At 43.5% G+C, this 12,199-nt stretch overlaps 1 protein-coding gene across 1 annotated transcript in view; it reads left to right on the top strand.

Annotated features, from left to right (window-relative positions):
• CHM (CHM Rab escort protein) overlaps positions 1 to 12,199 on the top strand; it is a 75,000-nt gene that overhangs the window by 39,917 nt on the left and 22,884 nt on the right. The window contains exon 9 of the mRNA XM_075186231.1: positions 8,400 to 8,477. Coding sequence (XP_075042332.1) covers positions 8,400 to 8,477 — 78 coding nt within the window. The remainder of the gene's footprint in view (positions 1 to 8,399; positions 8,478 to 12,199) is intronic.

The following is a 12,199-nucleotide window of genomic DNA, read 5'->3' as shown; positions in this document are numbered from 1 at the left end:
AACCACAACACAATTGAATATTATGCAAATAATCAGCAAAGAAAAACCTAAACAAAACATAGATATAAAGTCAAAGGTTATCACCCGTAAAGTTAACATTTACTAGAAACATAGGAAATCTTGCTATAACTTTGAAAAAGGTATACAGAGTCTAAATGTAATCGTCATATAAAGATATCAACTGACTGTAAATAGGTATAAGGTATCAGCAAGAAATACCATATAACAACATTCGAAAAATCCCAATCAGCGCTGGAACTGCTCACCGACCAGAGATCCACGATCCAACTTGCCGCAGGAGTCTCGCTCATAGGGTAAATAAGGTCCATAGTTCACAGTAGTAGTGGCCCGAGAGCCTAAAGGACCTAGCGTAGAGCTGAGACACTCTAGGATGCAGTCGGACATTAAGTAAAAGCAGTATCAGTAGTGAAGAGTTCACCTAGCCTTTTCCAATCCCAGCTGACTAGGCAACTTGGGATCAAGACGAAGAAGTTGTCGCTGCCATAGAAGTTTGAATGTCCCAGGACTGCAATAACTGACTGCCATCTTCTACCGTAGCTATCATGTGGGTGGAGTTATTGCGCTGAATAATGAGTTTGACTGGAAAGCCCCAGCGGTACTGAATTTGGTGTTCGCGCAGTGCTCTCGTGATAGGTTGAAAGGAGCGACGCTTGGCTACAGTGGCCGGGGAGAAATCCGGGAACAGTTGCAAGTTTTGCAGGACCTCTTCCGCTGCCTGCGATCTGGCTGCACGTAGGATCTTTTCTTTAATATGGTAGAAGTGGACCCTCATAAGTGTGTCGCGAGGTGAGGACTCCAGTCCCGCTCTCGGTTTCGGGAGTCTGTGGATACGGTCCAGCAGCAGATCGTGATCAGAGGCTTCAGGGAGGAGTTTTTTGAACAGGTTTTTAGCAAAGTCTGGAAGTTCTGAAATGGAGACAGATTCAGGAACACCCCGCAGCTTTAGATTGTTCCTCCGGGAGCGATCCTCGACGTCGGCCATCTTATCAGCCATCCCGAAGACATAATTTTCAAGTTTTTCATGAGACGTGATGAGCGCATTATGAGACGCTACAAACTCCTCCATCTTGTCTTCAATGTGAGAAGTTCTCCCTCCTATTTCCGTCACTTGCGCCTTAACTTCTCGGATCGAGGAGCGCATTTCGGATAAGACCTCAGTTTTAAACGAGTCGAATAATAATTGCATAGACTTAATGGTAGCTGGGGCGTCTTGGTCCATTTGTGCCAGGGCTGAGGAAGATGGGGACTGAGTCGGAACTGGCGAGGTTGCTCTAGATCCCGGGTCTTCTGGACCTCTGTGTTTGGGGAGCGCCCCTGGAGATGGAGAGGACTGGGGTTTAAAGAACTGTACCGCAGAAGGCGTCTTTGTGGATCTGTGTCTTTTAGGAGCCATCGCGAAAGCAGGTCTCAAGAAGCGTGGAGGTGTGACTGGATAGTCTAGGTAGTTCAGAAGATCGCGCTGGGGATTTTTTCGGCAGTTGAATGTTGTGAGAGGCTAATCAGGCATGATCGTGTTAGAAACGATACGGGTGGTAACAGGCTTACGGGGTCCCGGGTGGGTGATCCATCTCACGGTCTCATTTAATACATCTCCGTGTATATCGTGTTTGCAGACCTGGTGCCTCTATATAGAACCTAGATAGGTGTGTAGTTGAAAGGCTTAGCAGGATCGTAACCTTTTACTCTCCAGACAGATGGGGACCAGCCCTCACCAGTATGATAAGCAACAGCAAACCTGCAACCGGAAGCGCCCGACAGGGACCTCAATAAGCGGTCTCCCTCTTATGGTATTATTGCGTCAGTGATAGTAGCAGTTGTAGCGAACACTGTAGATGGCACTGTAGTCAGGCTCTCAGTCGTGGGCTAAGGCAAGAAAACAACTTGTATGCCCTTTCAGTATATTCCACACTGGCACATTTGTATATTGATCCCAAGGGACCCTGATTAATATTTAGTGTGGGCTCCCCGCAGACACCCCCAATGGAGCACAGCCGTGCACTGACCTGAGAGGGGGGCACTGGACAAGTTCCACAGTGAATGCTAGGTGCGCTGCTCCAGCCCAAGCGCCACCTGTAAACCGGAAGTGCAGGAGTCAGGGACTTCTAGTTGTCGCTGCCGGGAGAAGCAGTGTCCAGAGGGCCTCGATGGGGCAGAGCTGTATGTTGCCCTGACCCAGGTCTACAGCGAGGGAGAAGCGCTGTGTTTCTAGGCTCCGAGTGCCACCCGCGAACCGGAAGTTCGGAAGTCAGGGACTTCCGGTTAGCGCTGCGGGGATGAGGGAGAGTTGGAGACTGGAGAGGCTCCGATGGGACCGCCAGGGCCCCGCTGCAAGGCTGAAGGTCGCGGGAGGTGAGTGAAGCCTCCTAGGGGGGCGGGGACGCATCCAACAGAGCTAGATTGATCTGGGCTCCACACTCGCACCAAAGTCTCCAGGCTGGCAGGGCACTTGATATAGATAGCAGATAGCCACAGAGAGTGGGCTGGAGGTCGCCCCGGAGGAAACAGCAGCAGGTCCAAATGCGGGTCACACCCGGCCAGGTCTCTCCTTTCCTCTAGGCCCAGGTTGCGTTAAGACGGCTCAATAGGACTGGGAGGGGAGTATGAACCCCCAAATTTCTCTAGGGGAGGCTACCCCCGCGCAGGCACAATTTGCAAGCCTTTGTGGAGGCAAACAGCTGCGGGATTATCTTAGTTTTAGAGGTTGAGGGGAGAGCTAGAAGACTGCACGTCTGCACAGTATGGCTGCCAGGCCACGCCCCCGTAGCTCTTGTTTTTATGTATAAAGAAGGGAACAATGCGCACTGTATCACCAGTCTCACTTTATACATATTCGGCCAGTCAGGATCTCTTTGGACGCACACTTGTCGGGGGATTCTCCTTTGTGAGCGAAGTTTCCCACTTATAGGTCACAAATGAGTGTGAGTGAGCTGCACATCCTATACGTCCCTAAATATATGTACAGCGGTGGAGAGGGATCATTATCGTCGTCTCCCTATGGCTATTCCCTGTGTTGTGAGATGGTGGAACCGGCCTAAACGGTAGCTTAATATGTGTAATTGAAATCCCACCAATCCCTAAAAGTCTACCAGTCCTCTGCTTAACCATTGCACCATGTAGTATACCTCACCCTCTCTCATCCATCTCTCCCACACTGGCTCACCCTCATGTGTCACCCGTTCGTCTGCCCCTTTCCCTTTAGATTGTAAGCTCCAGTGCGCAGGGCCCTCTTCACTCCTGTTCTCATTACCTATAACGTTTGCTCACCAGCTACACTGCGCACCTTCTTCTTGGGCTCTCTGACCATTATCTCCACTCCTCCATTTTCTTTGTCTGGCGCTAAACCTGTTGTGCCCACGCTAATGGGCACAGGTCATCCTGTGCTGTATGTACCCCTTGTACCCCTGTGCCCATCCAGGCTATCACTAGCTGTGCTGAGAGTTGTAGTGTTGTCTTGTTGCGTGCCCTCTGTACGGAGCTGTGGGCCTCATGTGTTACCCTATAAGTGAATAAATAATAATATGTGCCACACATTAAGCATCCACACTTACAGTTATATATTATGGTTAATGTCTGATCCTATGTCTGTAATTACTGATACTCCAAAGATCATCTGCTGTTGGCCGACAACTTATGCACAAATCTCCGTCCTGTTATTTCACATTAAGGTGGATTTAGGGCGTTTGTTTGGCCCCTATACCTCTGTATCAGACCTTGGTCTCTGCTGGTCCCGGCTGTGTATGTTTTCTCCCCGAGGAAAGCTCTTTACCTGGGATAAACAGCACCAGGGTCTGATTATCCATCACCCTGAAGCCTGTTCTCCTGTGATGGATGGATAGATTGCCAAAGTAACTCAATAATCTTCATTTTTTTTTTGCAGGTTATTCACAGATCATTGAACATTATCGTTAATAAAGCTACAGAACGCTCATGTGCCCTTGTACATATTGTGTCTCTGGCTCTGCAGGAAAAAAAGAATTTTAATTTTTCCGTCGCCTTTCCTGCATTAAAATCAAAGCTGCTCATATTTATATCTGCTCCTGTTTTGTGTATATATAATATAATATTTGCTTTAGTACCTCTTTTCCAATCCAGCTACATATTTCTTTCTTCTATTTGTAAATGACTTATTTTAGAAATACAAGATGCTGCTGTGACTGAGATTATGTCGTCACCGGCTGGTAAATCACAGCAAGAAATATATTCGTTTCTATGTTAGGGGACATTATTGTATGTTACTCTATACTACCTAGACTAAGTACACAGAATAGTCTTCTCAAGATCGCTACTATCTACCTATATGGACAGATCTTGTGTTCTGGTGTTGTACTGAATTTATAGAAAATAGACAAAAAAATAAAATAGGATGATTTGGTAGAACTGTCATTACCATCCAGTCACAGTGTAATGCATAGATGTAATTGGGCAGAAGTACATGTGTAAACCCTTTACAAATGCTTTTGTTGTCAGTGTCTACGTCTGTTGGCCGTACAAGCGTTGTTTTATTTAAAGATGTTTAATACTACAATCTTACTTCATCAGTGTGACAGGAGCCTCACATCACTCATCTCCTGACATACTCTGTGCTGCTGGGGGCCCTGCTCCTTCCTCTATATAACTCTCAGTCTGTGACTTCCTGCTGCCTCCATTCCCCTCCTCACATCATGTCACTGCCCCTGTCACATGCAGCCCTGTCCTCACTAACACATCACTCATCTCCTGATATACTCTGTGCTGCTGGGGACCCTGCTCCTTCCACTATATAACTCTCAGTCTGTGGCTTCCTGCTGCCTCCATTCCCCTCCTCACATCATGTCACTGCCCCTGTCACATGTAGCCCTGTCCTCACTAACACATCACTCATCTCCTGATATACTCTGTGCTGCTGGGGACCCTGCTCCTTCCACTATATAGCTCTCAGTCTGTGACTTCCTGCTGCCTCCATTCCCCTCCTCACATCATGTCACTGTCCCAGTCACATGTAGCCTTGTCCTCACTAACACATCACTCATCTCCTGATATACTCTGTGCTGCTGGGGATCCTGCTACTTACACTATATAACTCTGTCTGTGGCCTCCATTCCCCTCCTCACATCATGTCACTGTCCCTGTCACATGTAGCCCTGTCCTCACTAACACTTCACATGAGGGGACAAGTTACTGCCTCCCACAAGATCAGTACACTCATGCTCTGACATACTCTGTGCTGCTGTTGTCCTTCTAGTTTCCCTTTAGCTATTTAATATTTGTGTTGGGAGATTTGTGGAAGTGGGCGTAGGCCTCTCTATCCTTTGTGTCACCACAGAGTCCACTATTGAAGCCGTCCAAGCATGTGTCAGCGAGTCACAGACCGCCCACTGCGTAATTCTCCGAGTAGTGAAGCCTCAGGAACTCTAGTTTAGGTTCTGTGTTTTTGGAATAATTGAGACCTCGTGGAACTCCCACAATTCTTCTAATGGACATGAGTGGCACAAGGTTTAGACATACATTGTATATATATCTACTGATTCAACTAGGTTATTATAGCAGCAAAGCAAGTTTTTTGTTCTTTACTTCATTACGACTTCTCGGAGTCCAGTGTATCTGACCATCAGTACATGAAAGGGGCACAGCCACCCAAGTCGCATCCAGCTGTACATTATAATATAACTTAGAGTGTAATATATGGAGTCAGGCGATCTCCCGCCATCTCCCCCCTCTCATCTCTCCCTGAGGCATGTGTGCAGGATTCAGAAAATCTATATCCATCTATAGCCGTAAACTGTCAATTAAGCAGGAATCGCTCATTCATATTCTCCGCCAGTACGTTGGGGAAAACGGAAGGAAGAAAATTCTGTAGATTTCATATTTTATATTGGGGGTTAATAAAACGTTGTGTATTGGTTTTACAAACAGAAATAGACAAGTTATTATTCCATCGGAATGAATGATTTCTGTTGGAAATAAACCAGTTGTAGTTTATTCATTATCCTTTTTAATTGCATAACTCTTCTTGTGATATTGGAGGGTTGTTGTACTGCAGTCGTATCTCTCCACAACATCAAGTTATTCATCACCTTTCAACGCTCACACGGTTATGCACAAGAAGTAACAGATTTCATATCCTGTACTGATGAGATCTAAAGGGAGTGAAACAGTTGTGGTAGGAAGTTGGAGCTATGTCTCATCTCTTGTAAATTCACGCACAAAATTAATGCTAATAACATTTTCGGTGGCTATTTACATATCGCTACCCAAGATTCTGTCTGAGTGATGTCACTCGTTCCTCGCGAATTGAAAACCTTTCTTCTCATAATACTGTTAATTATATTGGTGCTGCGTGCACGCCTCGTTCTGTGTGTTTAAAATAAAATCGTAACTGTGCAACACTTAATAAAAGAAGGCCGCCTGGACTTAATGTGTTAGCGAGGGCGTTCATCTTACCGGTTTTCCATCCGTCTTTAAAGGGTTTAATTCTATGAGGCAGGAAATCTAACGTGTCCCACTATAATCTGTATGTTAGGGTTTCTGCCACATGCATCGCGTGGTTTCCCAGCCAGCGTGGTGTCCGAGGTCGGAACGTTTTGATTGGCGTCTCCGCACATCGAACCGCCGTTCCCGGCGCAGCTCTCCGCGACCGTCTCTCCCCAGCAGATGCGACAACCCTCAAGCCTATTTTCTTTCCTGTTACATTAGTGTTTAATTAAAGAAAACAACTAGTTGCAGGCATTTACTTTCTGTGAAACGTAATGAAGATTTATTTTGGGAGTGACCTTCACCGTATTAGCTGAAACAGTAATCAGCAGAATTAATAGAATAATCAAATTATACCCAAACTCATAAATCATCATGAGTAGAGCTGTCAGGAGTGCAGCTATTAATGGGCCCTATTGTTTTGCAGCTGTATTAAAAATTACAACTGCTGATTCTGGCTTTGATAGGAGCTGAAATGGCATTTAAAGGCTAGGCGGGATGGGCCCAGGAGCGAACATTTTCACAACTGTTAATTTAGCTGTAATATGATGTGAAGTCACCAGGGCAGAGTTGAAGCGGAGTGCACTCTGGTTCTGTCTTTCAGCAGAACTCCCCTCATTGTCGGTGACAGCAGTAAGTTAATTAGAGTGCAGAATATCGCTTTAACCGTCTGTCGTTCGGGGTTAATGGCATCAAAGGCTCACCAGGCTGCGGCCTGAATAGACTGTTGTGGATGAGGAGCTCCTAAGCCGCAGCAGGAATCCCACGTATTTACATTACAGCGCAGAAGAGTCTTCAGCTACCGCGTCTCTTGTCACGCTGATAGCGATCACTTGTTCTGCGTGTCTGCAGAGCGCGTTAAACATTTGTCCTGTCAACAGTTCCATCTCCCTGCAGACAGTCGTGTTTCACTACAAGCTGTGAGGACGGGACACGTTTATTTATAAAGATAAATAGTTTTATTTACAAAATATGTTTTACAAGCAAGAAACAGAAACACAGATATTATTCTGTTTTCAAATGTTTAGCAAAACATTGAGGTAATTTAGGCTGGATTCTAATTATTGCTTGTAACAAATATTTGGGAAAGCAAAGGGAAATATATTGTATCAATTACCCATCTATTCATTCTGCATTTATTTGCATATTGTAAAGCAGTCTGTGACTCTCCAGCATGTGGACCATATATAACAGAGATTGACAACTAGAAGTTTCTGTAAGCCAATGTTTTGTGGATCGCGGATGCTGTCCTCTGAAAAAGTCTTTATATTAATGATATTTTCACAGTGAATGTGAGACGTTTGAGTGAAATTGACATCTAGTAGAAAAACTTATACTTATTAAAAAAAAAGTTCGTTATGGATAAAGTTATAAATATATATATTTATGTAAACGTTTCCATACCATGACAGAACTTGAGTCTGACGTTGAGGTTATATTTGAGGATAACAAGCTTTCCCTCTGTTAATTTGTGTACAAAGTGATTTCAATGTCCCATGGGATTACTGAGCTGAAGACTATCTCCATATTCAGCCTTGCCTTAAATATCTTCACTCGTCGTAACTTCCTGAAACTTTTGCATAAGTTGTTATTTTATATAAAGAATCTCGTATTGTGGGTGTGTGTTGGTTTTTCAAAAGGTCTGTTGTCCTCACTCCCCCTGTATGTATGTTATAACTGCAACCAATGAGACGAGTATAAATAAATGTTATTATATATTTTCATTTGATATAATGTTTATGTATGTGTATATGATATCCATGATATTAAATAATGTATTATAACAAGATGTGCGGTATTTTGTATAAAATGTAGTGGAGAATTACAATAACGTAACAAATGTAACATGTGGTTATATATATAATAAATATATATATATATATATATATATATATATATATATCTGGTGCGCTGTGTCCTTTCCGCAGGATGAGCGCGGTCTTCGGAGGGGTATACTGTCTGCATCACTCTCTACGTTGTCTCCTAGTGGATGAAGACTCCCAGAGGTAAGGGCATCCTCAGTAACCTTCTTTTATTTACACATAAAGACTACAAGAAAAATGCTTCAGTCGATTAAAAAGAAAAAAAAGAGGAAAAAAGAAAACTTCAAAGCTCCTGTTGATATTAATGACATATCAACCTTGATTAAAAGTAATCTGTGTATTGGTTCTCCATAAGGAGGGAAGAGGGCCACAGTAAATTAATTTTCCCAGCAATATTACTGCAGCCCCTGATCACCCAGGCTTGGAAGACAAATCATTTGAGCTGCCGGGGGGCGGGCGATGAGTGATGTTCGTTTTCCTTTTGGCCTTAGCAGTCTAATTGATTTTCATCAGATGACACAAAGCCCTCTGTTATTGCATTTTTAAAAATGGAGCTTCACCTAAACACTCATCAGATTAATCTCTGCTGATAATGCATGTCACTCTAAGAGAAAAGACTTTAATGAGTTTTAGGTAGATTGTTGTCATAAACTACTCTGTCCTTTTTATCCCGCTGCTGAAGGTTGAGTTAACCCCTCGCTGGCTGCTGGCAGTCGGCAAGATGGCCGCTAACGTTTCTGCCTTCAGGTCAGAAAGACATCAGGGTCCCCCCCTTCTCCCCGGGCCTTTCATGCTCACAGAATAGAGTCATTTAAACATTATGGTTTCGTAGCTCTTTCCGCGTCCCGCGGATGCCCGTTCTGTTTCTCTGAGTTATGGTCGTAATGTTCACAAAGCAGATAAAGGAGAATAGAAAAAAAGATACAGACATTGCTCTGTCTCTTTACAGAGGTATTTTCCACGGGTGTAAATCAAACACTGCTCTCGGTGGACGGTGTTTAATAGGTGGGTGACGGCCGCTGGGAGTTTACTAATAGCGACATTTTCTGCGCAATTTATTAAGCGGAAGAGAAATGTATATTGTGCTAAATGGAACAAAGGACTTGGACTTGTGTCCCAAATATAAATAATAGATTTGAAAAATATGTAACTGATTAGGAAGGTTGCAGTTAGTTATAATGTGCTCCATAGATCAGGTGTTTGACCCCCACTAACACTCTCGAGATTTTGTCAGTTTATTTAGCTGATTTAGATTTAATTTTCCGTTAATTTCCGCTTCCACCACCCCCATCCTGTGCCAAAAAGCTGATTGTAATGAATGATAGGCCAATGATTTCAGCCAAATACTGATTAGTCCCCGTGATATACAGTTCTTCCACTTACTCACCTGTGATTGGACAGTATGTAAACGATTGTGGCCAGCCATATGCATATAACTTCAGGGCAGGAGTAGAGGATGATGTCACATGTGGGCGGGGCTTATTAAATGAGGACACAGAAGCTAACCTGTATTATGCCTCGCCACTCATAAACCAACTGTATGTTAATCTCTGCCCTATAGATTTAGGGTGGCATAGACTTAGGGCCGCAATGCTCATAGCTGTTTGCTTAATGGGGATTCAACTTTTGTAAGACGGCAGAGATGTGCATTTTCATAGGGCAGAAATGTGAACCAATCACAACTTTTCTAGAAAATAATTTGTACTTGGAGCATGTGACTTTTATGTTGCATGTATGTGCTGCTAGATCCGTGTGTTACTCACGTGTAATGGAATCTATGGAGGAAAGTTACCAGTGACCAGCTCTACGTCTGCCTTAATTATCCCCCCAACATTGTATAAGAAGGGACAATCAGCAGCAGCTACTGGTCTTTTCCAACAACTTTCTGCATTTCTCATGAGAACACCTTGAAACGTCTTTTTACTGACATTCCAAGTGACCGAAGATTGTACAAAACTGCACAAATGCTTCAGCCGCTATTTATATACAAATGAACAAGTAATAATATAAAGCTAAAAGTGATAGAAAACAACCTTTACAAAGACTGAACGTTGCTGCTGTATAAGACCAACTATTTCCCTGAACCAACTGATGAGGATTCCAGTCTACTAATCTGACTCGAGGAGGGATACAGGGGTCTATTTATTAATATCACTTAATGTGGCGATAGAAAATCACCTATAGCCATAATTTATGATTAAAATTTACCCAAGGCAACTTGGAGATACTGGTCCGGTGCTGTAAGGGTTAATGTACCGATTCGCTGGACCAGTCTGAAGGGACATTGGCTTTCTAATTAAAAAAAAAAAATTAAAAATACAAATTGTATTGTATAAAATAGATTAAAATGTTGCAAAAATATTAGCAATTGAAAAATGCTTTATTCTGAGGCTAAACCATTGTTTTCGTTCATTTTCCTCCTGGTATCGCTCTCTTGAGGTGTTGATAACAAGAGGGAGGATTGCGGCAGCGCTTGTACCGCAGTGATTCTTGATAAATCGGCGCTTTGTGAAAACAACACAGCGAACGGCTGCTGTTGTGGTTTATTGTGGCCTTGGAGGCAAAACAGTGGTTTGTAAAGCTGGGTACACACTACAGAAATTTCCACCAACTTTTTATGCCGAGCGATTTTACATGCGATCGATGTTCCGATCGCTCGGTCCATGGACTGCATACACACTAGCCTTGTTTAGGACGATAAAGGGAAGAGCGGACGTCCCTTTAGCGACTTTTTACAGCCATGTTGTCGTGAGCAATGAATGTAATTTCATACACACTGTTGTGGATGGGTCGGAAACTTATACACACTACACAACGGAAACGAGATTGGAACGAAAATATTAAAGGGTACGACCAACCAAATGAGGCGACAATCGTCCATTTGGGCAGACTTTCGACCATCGTGTCACTGCACACACTGACCCGACTTTTGAACGAGCGGTCGTAAGTCGGCTGATTGAGCCGATTATTGGACGAAAACCGTGTAGTGTGTACCCAGCTTAAGTGTGGGGGCTACTTAGTGTTGTTGTCTCATTATCCATTGTTGTTGTTTCGGTCAAAGTTCAAAGCCAGAAAAACCCATCAAGGGTGTGTAGGTAGAATTTGTATGATGCCAAAGAGCAGGGTGCACACGCTGTAGATAGCGACATTTAAGGACACGAAAGTTGGTAAAGCCTGGGTCCCCGTCCATCTATAATCGCTTACACATTAAACAGTGATAAAAACTTCGCCAAAACTTTTTAAGCCGCTTAACTTTGGAGGTTGTGCCATAAAATATATAGTTTTAATCAATTTGTACATAATTTTTCTTTGGAAGCCACTTAGAAAACAAACCCTTCTCATCCAGACCCCTGGAAAGTGTCCCTCAAAGTGGGCGAAAAAAACGCAATAAATTTATATTTCCTTAATAAAAAAAGATGGCAGACGCCATGAAATTTACATATCGGTGCTGAAATATTGCGGCAAAGCCTCTGTCAGTGCCGGGCAAGTCCATTTCAAGGATGCTGCCCTTAGTCCATTAGTTTGGATAATGAGGCCTATAAAGTACGTTTATAACTCATGGCTCGGCTGGAAGATGGATTCTACTTTCTATCCTTTTATCTAGACACATTGAGAGAAGGTCAATGGAGGGCTGTGTGTGATTCATTGTCCCAACTCCGGATGAGACCACACAAACCTGCGTACGGAGGATCACGGGCGTCTCTGCTGCGCGGCTTTTACATCTAAAGTGTGGGGGGGATCTGCTCTTTAATTAACTTTGTATTTATCTTTTTATTCCTAAAAGTAAAGACGGTTCTGTCCGCTGTTGGTGTTTTATGTTTATACTTTTATAGCAAAATAGACATTTTTATAAGTAGGAATCATTTAAAAAAAACAAAACTTTTCCCCAGCAAAGGTGAAATGAC

The sequence above is a fragment of the Mixophyes fleayi genome, chromosome 9 (assembly GCF_038048845.1).
Source record: "Mixophyes fleayi isolate aMixFle1 chromosome 9, aMixFle1.hap1, whole genome shotgun sequence".
Lineage (NCBI taxonomy): Eukaryota > Metazoa > Chordata > Amphibia > Anura > Limnodynastidae > Mixophyes > Mixophyes fleayi.
This window is presented reverse-complemented; position numbering and strand designations above follow the sequence as displayed.